The sequence below is a fragment of the Stegostoma tigrinum genome, chromosome 6 (assembly GCF_030684315.1).
Source record: "Stegostoma tigrinum isolate sSteTig4 chromosome 6, sSteTig4.hap1, whole genome shotgun sequence".
NCBI lineage: Eukaryota > Metazoa > Chordata > Chondrichthyes > Orectolobiformes > Stegostomatidae > Stegostoma > Stegostoma tigrinum.
Genome location: NC_081359.1, coordinates 84,882,097 through 84,894,816, shown reverse-complemented (window position 1 = coordinate 84,894,816; position 12,720 = coordinate 84,882,097). Strand labels below are relative to the sequence as shown.

The following is a 12,720-nucleotide window of genomic DNA, read 5'->3' as shown; positions in this document are numbered from 1 at the left end:
GCACTTCCTGCGGTTGCAGGGGAAGGTGTTGGGTGTGGTGGGGTAGGAGGGGAGTGTGGAGCGGACAAGGGATTCCTGAAAAGAGTGGTCTCTCCAGAAGGCAGACAAGGGTGGGGATGGAAAAATGTCTTGGGTGGTGGGGTCGGATTGTAGGTGTCGGAGGATGATGGGTTGTATCCGAAGGTTGGTGGGGTGGTATGTGAGGACTAGGGAGATTCTCTTAGGGCGGTTATGGCAGGGGCGGGGTGTGAGGGATGTGTTGCGGGAAATGCAGGAGACATGGCCAAGGGCGTTCTCGACCACTGCGGGGAGGAAGTTGCGGTCCTTGAAGAACGCGGCCATCCGGGATGTGCGGGAGTGGAATGCCTCATCCTGGGAGCAGATGCGGCGGGGCGAAGGAATTGGGAACAGGGGATGGAATTTTTGCAGGGGGTGGTGAGTGGGAGGAGGTGTATTCTAGGTAGCTGTGGGAGTCGGTGGGCTTGAAGTGGACATCAGTTTCTAGCTGGTTGCCTGAGATGGAGACAGAGAGGCCCAGGTGAACTTGAGGTTGGGGTGGAAGGTGTTGGTTGAGTGGATGAACCGTTTGAGCTCCTCTGGGGAGCAAGAGGTGGCGCCGATACAGTCATCAATGTACCGGAAGAAGAGATGGGGTTTGGGGCCAGTGTAGGTACGGAAAACGGACTGTTCCACATAACCTACAAAGAGGCAGGCATAGCTTGGGCCCATGCAGGTACCCATGGCCACCCCCTTTGTCTGTAGGAAGTGGGAGGAATCGAAAGAGAAATTGTTGAGGGTGAGGACGAGTTCGGCTAGGTGGAGGAGGGTGTCGGGGGACTGGTCGGGCCTGTGGGGCAGGAAGAAGCGGAGGGCCTTAAGGCCACCTGCATGAGGAATGCAGGTGTATAGGGACTGGATGTCCATGGTCAAAATGAGGTGAATTTATTATAAAATTGACTGGTCACTTCTTCAGGCTTAAATGTTTCATGACCTCAGCATATGTATCATAGCCATAATGTATTTTAAAATTTTAATCATTGTTGAAATGCAAGTGATGCATATGCTAAGCTAAGCTGGATACGCAAAACTTGTCAGACAGCAATACAATAAAGATGAAATCATTGGTTTTTAAGTGTGTTTGTTAGATGCTGAATATTGGCCAGGAAAGCTGAGAGGAATTCTCTACATTCTTCAAAATTAGCATTATAGGATTTGTAACTCTTATCTGAACAGGGCATTATTTTAATATATCATCCAAGTCTCAACTGGTAGCACAGTGGCTCACACTGCTGCCTCACAATGCCAAGGGCCTGGGTTCAATTTCATATTTGGGTGACTGCCCGTGTGGAGTTTGCATATTCTCCCCATGTTTGCATTGTTTCCTCCAGGTGATCCGGTTTCTTCCCACAGTCCAAAGATGTACAGGTTAGGAGGATTGGCCATGCTAAATTGCCTGTAATGTCCAGGCATATGCAGTCTAGGTGGATTAGCCATGGGAAACACAGGGTTACAGGGTACTGGTCTGGGTTGGATGCTCTTTGGAGGTTCGGAATGGACTTGATGGGCTGAATGGCCTGCTTTCACACTGTAGAGTTTCTACGATTTTTCAATGAAGAGCTGGTCATTCCCTACAGTGCAACATCACTCAATACTACAGTGGAATATCACCTAGTTTTGATAGGCTTGGACCCACAATCTCCTGCCAATGGTTGGGGGGTGGGTTTACAATGTTACACGTGGTTGATACCATTGCATTTTATTTAAGTTATCAAATCCATTCATGCACCATCCTAATCACGATAAATACAATACCAACATTAGGCAATTTTATAGAATAGCTGTCCATGTACAATGAAATCTTCCTTGTAAACAGGAGACTCCATATTCCAAATTAATTTATGTCTGTCCATTTTCAGGATAGTTATTTTTAAAATCAACTTGCTCTGACTTGTTATGATACACCTCTAGGGCTGTTGGTAGTGATACTACTGTGCCACAAGACCCTGTGTGTTCCTTAGGGTAGTATACTAGGTCAAATTATTTTTAGCTGCTTCTTCAATCACCTTCTCATAATCATGAGGTCAGAAATGGAGACATTTGACAATGATTGTCCAATGTTCAGGTCCATTTTAATTTCTTAGATAGTGAAGCAGTCCATGTCTATGGACAATGTTCAGATCTGGGTGATAGACAACAACGTTCACAAGATGCAAGTGTAAGGCAATTATCACCTCCAAAGAGTATATACTCATCTCCCCTTGGTCATTCAACTGTATTACTGTTGTTGAAGCCCCCACCATTGATACCATTGATCAAAAACATAATTGGACTAATTGTATAAACAAGGACCGCAAGAGTAGGTCAAAGCTGGCAATTCTGAGAATTTAAGTAACTCAGCTCCCTACTTCCAAGGTACAAGTTAGAAGTGCGATGGAATATGCTGCAGTCGCTTGTCTCAATGCAGCTTCAATAACGTTCAAGAAGCTCGACACCATTCAGATGAAGCACCCATTTAAAACATTTGTTCCCTTTGTACAGGGGCAGTAGAGTGTACTATCTGTAAGAGGCACTGCAGTACCACACTAATACTATTTTTCCAGTACCTTTCGAACTTGTGATCTCTACTGTTTAGAAGGACAAGGGCAGCAAAATGTGTGGAACATGACCACATGCGAGTTGACCTCCAAACCAAATCACCATCCTGACTCAGAACTAAATTGCCATCTCTTTGGTTAAAATTCCTTTCTAACACTTCGGGAGTAGCTACCCTTAAATGGACTACTGTGACTCTTATCATTACCTTTAAAGGGCATTTAAAGGACAGGTAGCAAATGTTGGCCTTGGCAGTGATACTCACACTTCAGGAAGCAAGAAGGAAAAATAAAATCAGCTGTATGTGTCAACAGACAAGAGTTGTTAACCTCAGGCAAATGAACAGAGACATGAGGCAGGACAAATAAAGTTAAAGCTTATTTTCTGCAGGTGGAATTGCAAAAGAATGCCATTTCAACAATAGTAATCGTTAAAATTTCTTATGTGGGAATAGGACTTTTGCTGATATAATTTTTGTGCATAAATTACATAGTTCAGGAAAGAAATGCAAGTAGGGAAAATTGTAGGTAAATATGCAACAGGGTTGGACTGAACTGGTAGCAAATTTCTGCAAAGTTATGATGTGTTCATTTTTCAAACAACCTTTTTAATGCAAGTTTTTTTAAGAAGCTACAGTATAGATTGACACATTCATTATTTTAAAACAGATAAAAATGTGTGATGTCAAAGATCTGTGGTGCATGTAGCTTTAATTATTATGCTAGCACATCTGAAAGGTACTAATTAAGTTTTGTCCCATTGCTTTTTAGCTGTATAAATTACAAGGAGATTAGCTTCCATTTAACTCCTTCCTACCCAAAGACAGACAAAACAGAAAGTTCATTTTGCAAATAAATGGAATTGATTCTGAAGCTCTTGCTGCAAATTGGTCACTGTAATGCATACTGGCGAAGTTTTAAATATTTCCCAACTAGGAACAGATGTGAAGAGTGAAACAGAGGCAATGGAGCTGAATATTAATGAATCTGGAGATTACATACAGTTCACATACAGTTCAGTTTAAATTAGTACGAAACTAGTTCTAAACCATTTTTAAGCATTAGAATTCTTTGACCACAGTTTTCAATAGGTAAGCCGAGTGTGTGATTTGGTGTGAGGTGTGGCTTGGAGGCTGATTTTAAAGAACTTGCAAATATTTTGTTAGAAAATGCCTTACATTCACCAAACATAGCTTAATGTACATCACATGTGCATAATCACTGAATGAACATCTACTATCATTCAGTAACCAAAGTAGTAAAGCACTCACAATGCTAATGTAGACATTTGCATGCTCTCTTTTTGTCTTACAGTTGTTGTATGGGCTCATACACTGTATGAGCTGGTACTCTTGGCGAAGGCTGTTGCTATCAACCTCTTAGTTACTTTGCAACTGGTTCATACTTAAGAAGTCTCTGAACTATTGATTGACCCCACAGCTGATGAGGGAAATAAACTGGCTTTTTGCAGGCTCATGGAGTTTTTTTAAAAAACAACAGAGAAAGAACTGTCTTGCCAGAAGTCCAATGACATCTGCTTAAACATTCAGACTCACAAGCTGATCAGCTACATAAAGGGTAATCCCTGATGTCAGGGAGAAGACTTTTGTCATCGACATTTTATTGCCATTGGCAGACCAGTCAGCTATTTGTTTCCACCTGAATCCACCATTATGCACGCCCCCAGCTCCTGCTTGTCTGTAGTAACCTCCCAATTGCTTGAACAAATGGCAGTGTAAATAGCACTTACAATGGGTGTCAGGAACTCTTTTTAAAAGTGCAACAATCCTTTCTACAAACTTGGTTTTTAAAACAGTTCTTTTCCCACTTCAATAAAATTCTACAATAAGAGTACAGAAAAAAGATATTGTCTTTATAGATAACAAAGTGTGAAGCTGGATTATCAGAGCAGGCCAAGCAGCATCTCAGGTGCACAAAAGCTTACGTTTTGGGCCTAGACCCTTCATCAGAGGATTTGATGAAGGGTCTAGGCCTGAAACGTCAGCTTTTGTGCTCCTGAGATGCTGCTTGGCCTGCTGTGTTCATCCAGCTTCACACTTTGCTACGTTGGATTCTCCAGCATCTGCAGTTCCCATTATCTCTTGTCTTTATAGAGATGACTCTCAAAAGTTAACATAACTGACAATGGATGTTTTCAGCCCTATCAACTTTCGATGACAGGTACAAGGTAATCCAGCTCTCCAATACAATGATCGCTGGATGGAACAACTTTATAATAATTTCAGACAAACCTGTCAATGTAATATTGTGTATACAAATAGCAGGGAACATACCAGTAATATATGTTGTTAAATCTTTTGTTAGCTGGTTAATTCTAGCAGCACCTCTTCATTCAGTTTGAGGTTCTTGTCTGAGCTCTTTGGACTGTACTTTCTCGATTTAATCAAGTAAGGGTGTGTGCCTTTATTGGGAGGAAATACACTTATAGTTTTCTACCTATGTGAAGATTTTATTAACTGGTTGGAAATTCATAAGCATGGTGATAACTTGCAGTGCTTCAGACACTTTTTGAACTGAAAAGGGAAGCATGAAAACCACATTGCATAATCTTATAACAAACCCCTGAACCATAAATTATTCAGCAACTCAGATTTCTGTTTCTCACTGATCAGACTTGACAGACAAAATTAAAACTTTGCTGGCCCAGTAGCTAACACAACTGCCTGACACACCAGAGACCTGGCTTTGATCCCCACCTTCTGTGTGGCTTTTGCGTGTTCTCCCCATGTCTGTGTTTCTGCCAGGTGATCTGGTTTCTAGCCACAGTCCAAAGACACGCAGGGTGGTGGATTGGCCATGATAAAATGTGTAGTTATGGTGGTAAGGTGGCGGCTGCGTCTGGGCAGGATGCTCTTCAGAGGGTGGGTGCAGACTCAATGGGCCGAATGGCCTATTTCTGCGCTTTAGGGATTCTATGATTCTGAGACATGATGCACAGATAAGACAATGTTAATTTCAAGTCAGAGATAAGTGGGAGGAATAGTTCCACTTCCTTATAATTAAAAATAAAATACCATTATAATCCTGAACCAAATTGTCAGAAGTATTTTAGTAATCTGGCTAGAGACAAGTAATTTTAAAATTTAATAAGTAGACATAGTGCAAGATCCAGGGTCTTAATAAAAAGAATAAAGCCACAATGTTCCATGAATTTAGACAAACACTGATAAACTTTACTATACTGTGTTAGAGCAGTAGCATAATTTCCATGTACTACTTATTCTGAACACCCAAATTTTGTGTGGTAAATGTAGTGGAGGTAGTTTTGATTAAATACCACACAATGCACACTAAGTGGCAAATGCAATCAAGACAGATTCCACAGTTTTTGCAGCAGCTCCCCCAGACATTAATGACATAGTGGGTCCTCAAATCTCATTTAAATTTTTACAGGCAACCACAATTCTTCATTTTTATTCTCAAGAGCCACTTTATCATGGAATACATTAATGACCTGGTTCCATTCTGATCAATTACCCTTCTTTCTTGGGTCTACATTCCTATGATGTCCAGAAGTACACCTCAGTACTCATTCCCAAATTTATCTCCAACACTGCAACAGCTAGATCCATTGAGCCAGTCTTGGGACTTTCATCAATATTCAATCTTGCTCCTTGTGTCAAGTAAATGCAGCCAATGAGCCTTTTGACCTCCACTTTTTCATCTCCAATGAAGTATTAATTCTTGTATGCTTCTTCCAAGCACCTTATAGCTTCTGCTAAAACAGAACCAGCAATTTTGTCTAAATGTGAGGCTGGATGAACACAGCAGGCCCAGCAGCATCTCAGGAGCAGAAAAGCTGACGTTTCGGGCCTGGACCCTTCATCAGAGCTCTGATGAAGGGTCCAGGCCCGAAACGTCAGCTTTTGTGCTCCTGAGATGCTGCCTGGCCTGCTGTGTTCATCCAGCCTCACATTTTATTATCTTGGATTCTCCAGCATCTGCAGTTCCCATTATCACCAGCAATTTTGTCAATTTGTTAGCCCACCGGGCCCTCTGAGATCTGCCTTTAATACATAGCTGCATTAACTTGCAAATGTTGACTTCCCAGAGTCCCCTATGCAGGTCCATATTGTTCAATCGCCTTCCCAGCTAACAGCAGCATGACTTATCATGGTGTCTACTTCAGCCTTCTTCTACTCACTGACTTTTCTCAACTGCCTCACACATTTAAACTCCTTCTCAGTGACTACCAACTGAGTTTTATTGATAACTTTCAGTGTTCTATCATAATGGTAAAATAGTTTGAAAAATCTGGTCATTGAGCATTGAAACAGACCTTTTGGTCTAATTTGTCCATGCCAACCAGGTATCCTAAACTGAATTAGTCCCATTTGCCTGCATTTGGCCCTCCCTCTAAACTTTTCCTATCCCTGTACCTGTCCAAATGTTCTTTCAATTTTGTAACTGTACCCACCTACCACTTCTTCTGACAGCTTGTTCCATATAATCACTGACTTTCATCTGATTTTTAAAACCTGAGACATTGTGAGCTACAATTGTGTTAAAATGAAAAGGAAAAAACTGACTTAATCGGCCACTGTGATCATCTGACCACAGGTTGAGCAAGTTCATTAAACCATCAATAAACAAGACCTAGTTTAAACATGAAATTAGCATGTAATCAAAATGAAAGAAACCAGTCACACTCTCCCCTTTTCGGTTTCCATCTTTCTGGAAGCTTCACATTTCGATTTCCATCTTATATATGGGAAGGAGGGCAGGAGAATGGCGCTGAGAAACATATTAGCTATGATTAAATGGCCGAGCGGATTTGATGGCCTGAATTCTGCTCCTATATGTTATCGTCGTATGTTGGGATGAAAGTTGCAACCAGACTATCCAGCTTTAGCAAAAAAAAGTCAGACAGTGGAATACATAAAGGAGTTGTATTTGAACAGGGAAGGAAAGGATGAGAAGAATGATAACACAACAAACAGGTATGATTAGAGATGATGGGAACTGCAGATGCTGGAGAATCCAAGATAACAAAGTGTGGAGCTGGATGAACACAGCAGGCCAAGCAGCATCTCAGGAGCACAAAAGCTGACATTTTGGGCCTAGACCCTTCAGCAGTAAAGGGGGATGGGGAGAGAGTTCTGAAATAAATAGGGAGAGAGGGGGAGGCAGACTGAAGATGAATAGAGGAGAAGATAGGTGGAGAGGAGAGTATAGGTGGGGAGGTAGGGAGGGGATAGGTCAGTCTGGGGAGGACAGACAGGTCAAGGGGGCGGGATGAGGTTAGTAGGTAGGAAATGGAGGTGCAGCTTGAGGTGGGAGGAGGGCATAGGTGAGAGGAAGAACAGGTTAGGGAGGTGGGGATGAGCTGGGCTGGTTTTGGGATGCAGTGGGGGTAGGGGACGAGCTGGGCTGGTTTTTGGATGCAGTGGGAGGGGAGATTTTGAAGCTTGTGAAGCCCACATTGATACCATTGGGCTGCAGGGTTCCCAAGCGGAATATGAGTTGCTGTTCCTGCAACCTTCGGGTGGCATCATTGTGGCACTGCAGGAGGCCCAGGATGGACATGTCGTCTAAGGAATCTGTTTGCAATAAACAACTGCACCTCCCAGTCGCAAACCATTTTAACTCCCCCTCCCATTCCTTAGACAACATGTCCATCCTGGGCCTCCTTGCAGTGCCACAACGATGCCAAGAACCAGTAGACTTGTTCTGTCTATCCCAGCCTCTCAAAATAGTGCACAGTGATAAAGTAAACAGGAGATACATCCATTCACCAAGAACACAAGGATATTGACAGATTTTGCCTCTGCTGACCATACAGCACATCAATTAAACAGCTGTGGTCTCAGGTTGATACCTAATACCTCACGGATTCTAAGGTTTTTGAAAACTGCCTATTCATGATCTTCCTTTTTATACTAGTCACTACTCCTTTTTAAACTTCATACCTGAGTTTGTATGTGGTTAGTGTTGCATTTTATTATTTTTCCTTGTGGTTAGTCAGAAATAACGCTTTCACTCAGAATGAATCTTATAATTGGCTCCTTATTTTGACTGCCACTATTTTTAATTGAAGTGTGATGTAGCTGGATGCTAAAAATAATTTAAAAATCTTTGTTGCAGTCAAATGGGGGGAGTTAAAAAGACAGGAGGCAAAAACATCTTCACCCTCAGGATTGGATATTTAGGACAGAGATGAGGAAAAAGTTCTCCACTCAAAAGTTAGTTAACATTTGGCGATGTCTGCCACAGAAGATTGGAGGCCAAGTCACTGAATATATTCAACAGACACAAACGTTTCCCTGTAAAAGGCATGAAGGGGTACGAGGAGAAAATGGGAATATGACATTGAGATAGGGGACCAGCCGTGATAAAATTGAATGGAGTGGCAGGCTCAAAAGGCCAAACGGCCCACTTGAGCTCTTAGATTTTCACCACTTTGTAACAAACTACCTGTTTGGAGTTTTGAACCAAATGTTGATTTTTTTTTCCAAATTTATGATTTTTAGACAACCTTATCAATTGAAGCAGCAAAGAAGCAAAAGGCAAAATGGTCAAGAGAAAAGAACATTTTGAAGTAAGTATTTTATCTATGCATCTTGCAAATCATTCCTAGATGGTGAGTATATTTGCTTGGAGACAAGAAGGTGCAGCAAGCAGCACCCTGTACAATCACAGACTTCTGAAGAGATTTGGAATGTTGAACAGTGGTGGAAGAGTGAAAAGTAATGACCAAAAAGGCAGGGTGGGAACTGTAAACATTTTCGGTGTCAAAGCTGGGTTAGTCTTTGCAATTGCCTTCCCACCTCAGGTCAATGTGGTAGATATTACCTATAAGTTTACATTATCAATCTACTTCCAAAATGCAGGCAACATCAATTTCAATGACTAGCGTAGAAGTATTGTTAGCAAGGGAAGCTAATAGCATAGCTGGGCGGAATGTTCTACTGTCAGTTCTGAAAGTGGGACCTGAGCCTACAGGGACACACAACAACATCTAGGTTGGCATTTTCCTGTCTGTGGCAATTAAGAGGCCTCTGTGACAATCACAGTCCCTTCAAGAGTGGCAGTCTAACTCCCACAACTGCAGCCCAGTTGGAAGTAGAATTCATAACCCATCATATGAACCTCACCAAATCCTTTGCTCCAATAGATTCCCTCATAAACACTGTCAACTTACATCATATATTGCACTTTTAAAGTAGTGAAACATCCCGTGCTGCTTCACATAACCATTATAAAAGTATAACAACAAGACGTTAGGTAAGATATCCAAAAGATTCAAGGAGATAGGTTTTAAAGAATCTCTTAAAGAATGGAATTGCTGTAGGCAGTCAGAGAGGTGTAAAGTGGGAATTCCAGAAGTTGAAGCCCAGGCAACTGAAGGCACAGCTTCTGCTGGTGGAGCCATCAAGTGGAAATATACGAGGTCGTCAGAAATAGAGAAGATATCTTGGAAGTCTGTGGGATTGTTAGAGATTACTAAGATAGTGGGGGAACATAGCCATGGAAGGATTTCAAAACAAAGATGAGAACTATAAAATCAAGATGTTGTTTGACCAAAAGCCAAAAAGTAGGCCAGCTAGTACAGGAGTAATAAATGAACAGGCCTTGCTAGACGTTAAGACATGGCAGCAGAACTTTGGATGATTTCTTGCTAGGATGGAATGTGGCAGACCAGCTAGTACTGCGTTGGAATAGCCAGTCTAGAGGTAACAAAGGCATGGATGAAGGTTCCAATGACAGATGAACCACGACTGGGCTATTTTCTTTCATATCATGTAGGAGTTGCTAGCTAGACCAACATTTATTAGTCATCCTTAAGTACCCTAGGTGAGAGTGACAGTGAGCTCTACTGTTAGAGTGCTGCAGACCATGTGGTATAGGCACACAATTGTGAATTGAGGGAATGACAACATAATTCCAAGTCAGGATGTTACATGGCTGGGGAGGAACTTGCAGGTTTTACTGACTACCCCCAACCTCATCCTTGTGTTCCAACTTCTAAAAGTAATAAAAAACAAACACTCTTCCTCAAATTCTCTCAACGAACTCTCGATTGTTTTTCCTTCAACTATTTACAGTTTCTCTGCAGCAGTCTTTTGCTTAGCTATTCGTTCACCTCTACTTATGATACATTCATCCAAAGCAAATTAGTCACTGTTTTCTGTTTCACTTGCCCACAGTATGACTTCCAGTCCCACACCCTCAAACCCATTGGATGCAAGTGTACCTGGCCCACAACTGGCTTGCAGTCTCTCTCAAATATGGCTTGACCAGAGCAAGCTCTGCTAGGTTTTCTTCTTGTTTAAAGAAATGATCCACCTTGGAGGGTAAAGATATTGATTTCTTAATTATCAGAACTATGGCTATCAATTAGTTTTGTCTATCTCTGCTTTTTCTGTCCTTAGTTATCACTTAATAAAATTATTCTGTCTCTTAATTTTGTCCCAGATTCCTTTACCATCCTAGTTTTTCCTGCATCATATTTCTTATTTTCTCCAAGTATCCTATGATCACTCAGTCCTTTTCCAGTATGGTCCCCGTCTTGTAAACAGTTTCATCTCTTCAGGCTCTACCTTCATCTTTTTCAAGATTGTCATCGTCTTTTCAAACAATAACGGTCTAATTCTGCCTTCAGTAATACATTCCATCTCCCCATTTCTAGGATTCTTAAAAGACATTGTCTCAGCCTCATTCCTACCTTTCCAGAAAATCACCACTTTAATGCAGCTTCTGCTTTTCCCATAAGAAACAGTCCCAACCAAAACAATAAAGGAAACTCTTTGTTTCACCATCTTGCATTACCCCTCTTTGAACTTTTGCAGACTTCAAAATTTGCTACTTGGGCCTGCATAGAAGGTATACAAATGTATTGAGTGAAACCAAGGGTTGAAATTCACTCATTGATCATCCGAGGAAGAGTCTTGAAATAAAAATAGAGACTTGTCTGCATTGATCCTTCAGGCGGTGTTAGAACACTGGCAGACTTTCTATCCAACTGGGGATGACAGGGCTAGGTTTCGTCAGGCACCCATACTCTAACTAGCGAAAATGAAGAAAATGAGACACTTCACTACCATTTGCATACCGATGTTGTCAGGGTGGAGGCTCAGTTGCATTATAGGCAGAATTAAACATAGGGAAGAAACTAGATTTTGATGCATTATCACATGTCATTCCTTTGCACTGCAGCTTTGAACTGATTCCCAGGATTAACAAAGAAAGTTCAAATGTACACCTGCCAAGTTTAACATGGGTGCAAAGCAGAAACCAAATATGAAATAGCGCTGCAGATAGATATCACGGCTTTCTAAATTTTATTTCGTATTTTTTAAATGAAAAGGAGAATGCATTAAACAATGACTTTTTTGGATAATCTAGTTGTTTTAAATTCTTGCAGCTGTTGAATGCAATGATTCTTTTCCCAGACAAATAACAAGCAGACAATTATGTTTCCTTCAGAGAAAAGTACAACGTGCCAACTGCTGAGAGGATTTTAGATCTCAAGAAAGGACCAATCAAAAAGACAGTAGCATTGAAACAGCTTCCAAAATTGAAACACTGACGTTAGAATATTATTATAGATCAGACATGGTGATTTGTGTGTCAGAGAAACCTGTTATTTACTATACTTATATACTAATTTTAGATTAATTTAATTGTTGCTCATCTGAATTAGAGATTCTTGGTTTTGTAGAACCAGCAATAATAGTTTGTACATCAGTAAAATTTAATAAATTGATTTAAAAGTGTACATGTTTAATTATTGTATTCATAACTGAACTTGTTAGTAAATTTCTATTAAAATCGCTATGCTTAAAAATTTTCCCAGGATTGACTGCTGATAAATGAGTGAATAATATTTAGCAGAGCAGCAGGACTCCTGTTTCTCATTTAGAAAGTCATTACACCTCACGACAAAGATTTGAGCCTTTTGCTGCCAATGGGAGTATGACATTGGTGAATTTGCCATCCTGAACTTGGGATGTTGAACCAAGACAGTATTTTCCCTCTTTGTAAGAGCAACCAGGAATTATTCTTGGCACTTATAGGATCTTGGAATCCTTCCAGTGCAGAAGCAGGCCTTTTGGCCCATCGAATCCAAACCAATGCTCCGAAGCGCAACCCATCCAGACTCGTTCCC

At 41.2% G+C, this 12,720-nt stretch overlaps 1 protein-coding gene across 5 annotated transcripts in view; it reads left to right on the top strand.

Annotated features, from left to right (window-relative positions):
* Window positions 1–12,328, top strand: part of ccdc169 (coiled-coil domain containing 169) — a 73,379-nt gene extending 61,051 nt beyond the window's left edge. For all 5 annotated transcript variants that reach the window (XM_059646721.1, XM_048532638.1, XM_048532640.2 and 2 more), the window contains 2 exons: window positions 9,083–9,150; window positions 12,039–12,328. In XM_059646721.1, the coding sequence (XP_059502704.1) occupies window positions 9,083–9,150; window positions 12,039–12,141 (171 nt within the window). In that variant the 3' untranslated portion in view covers window positions 12,142–12,328. The remainder of the gene's footprint in view (window positions 1–9,082; window positions 9,151–12,038) is intronic.
* The last annotated feature ends 392 nt before the right edge of the window (window positions 12,329–12,720 follow it).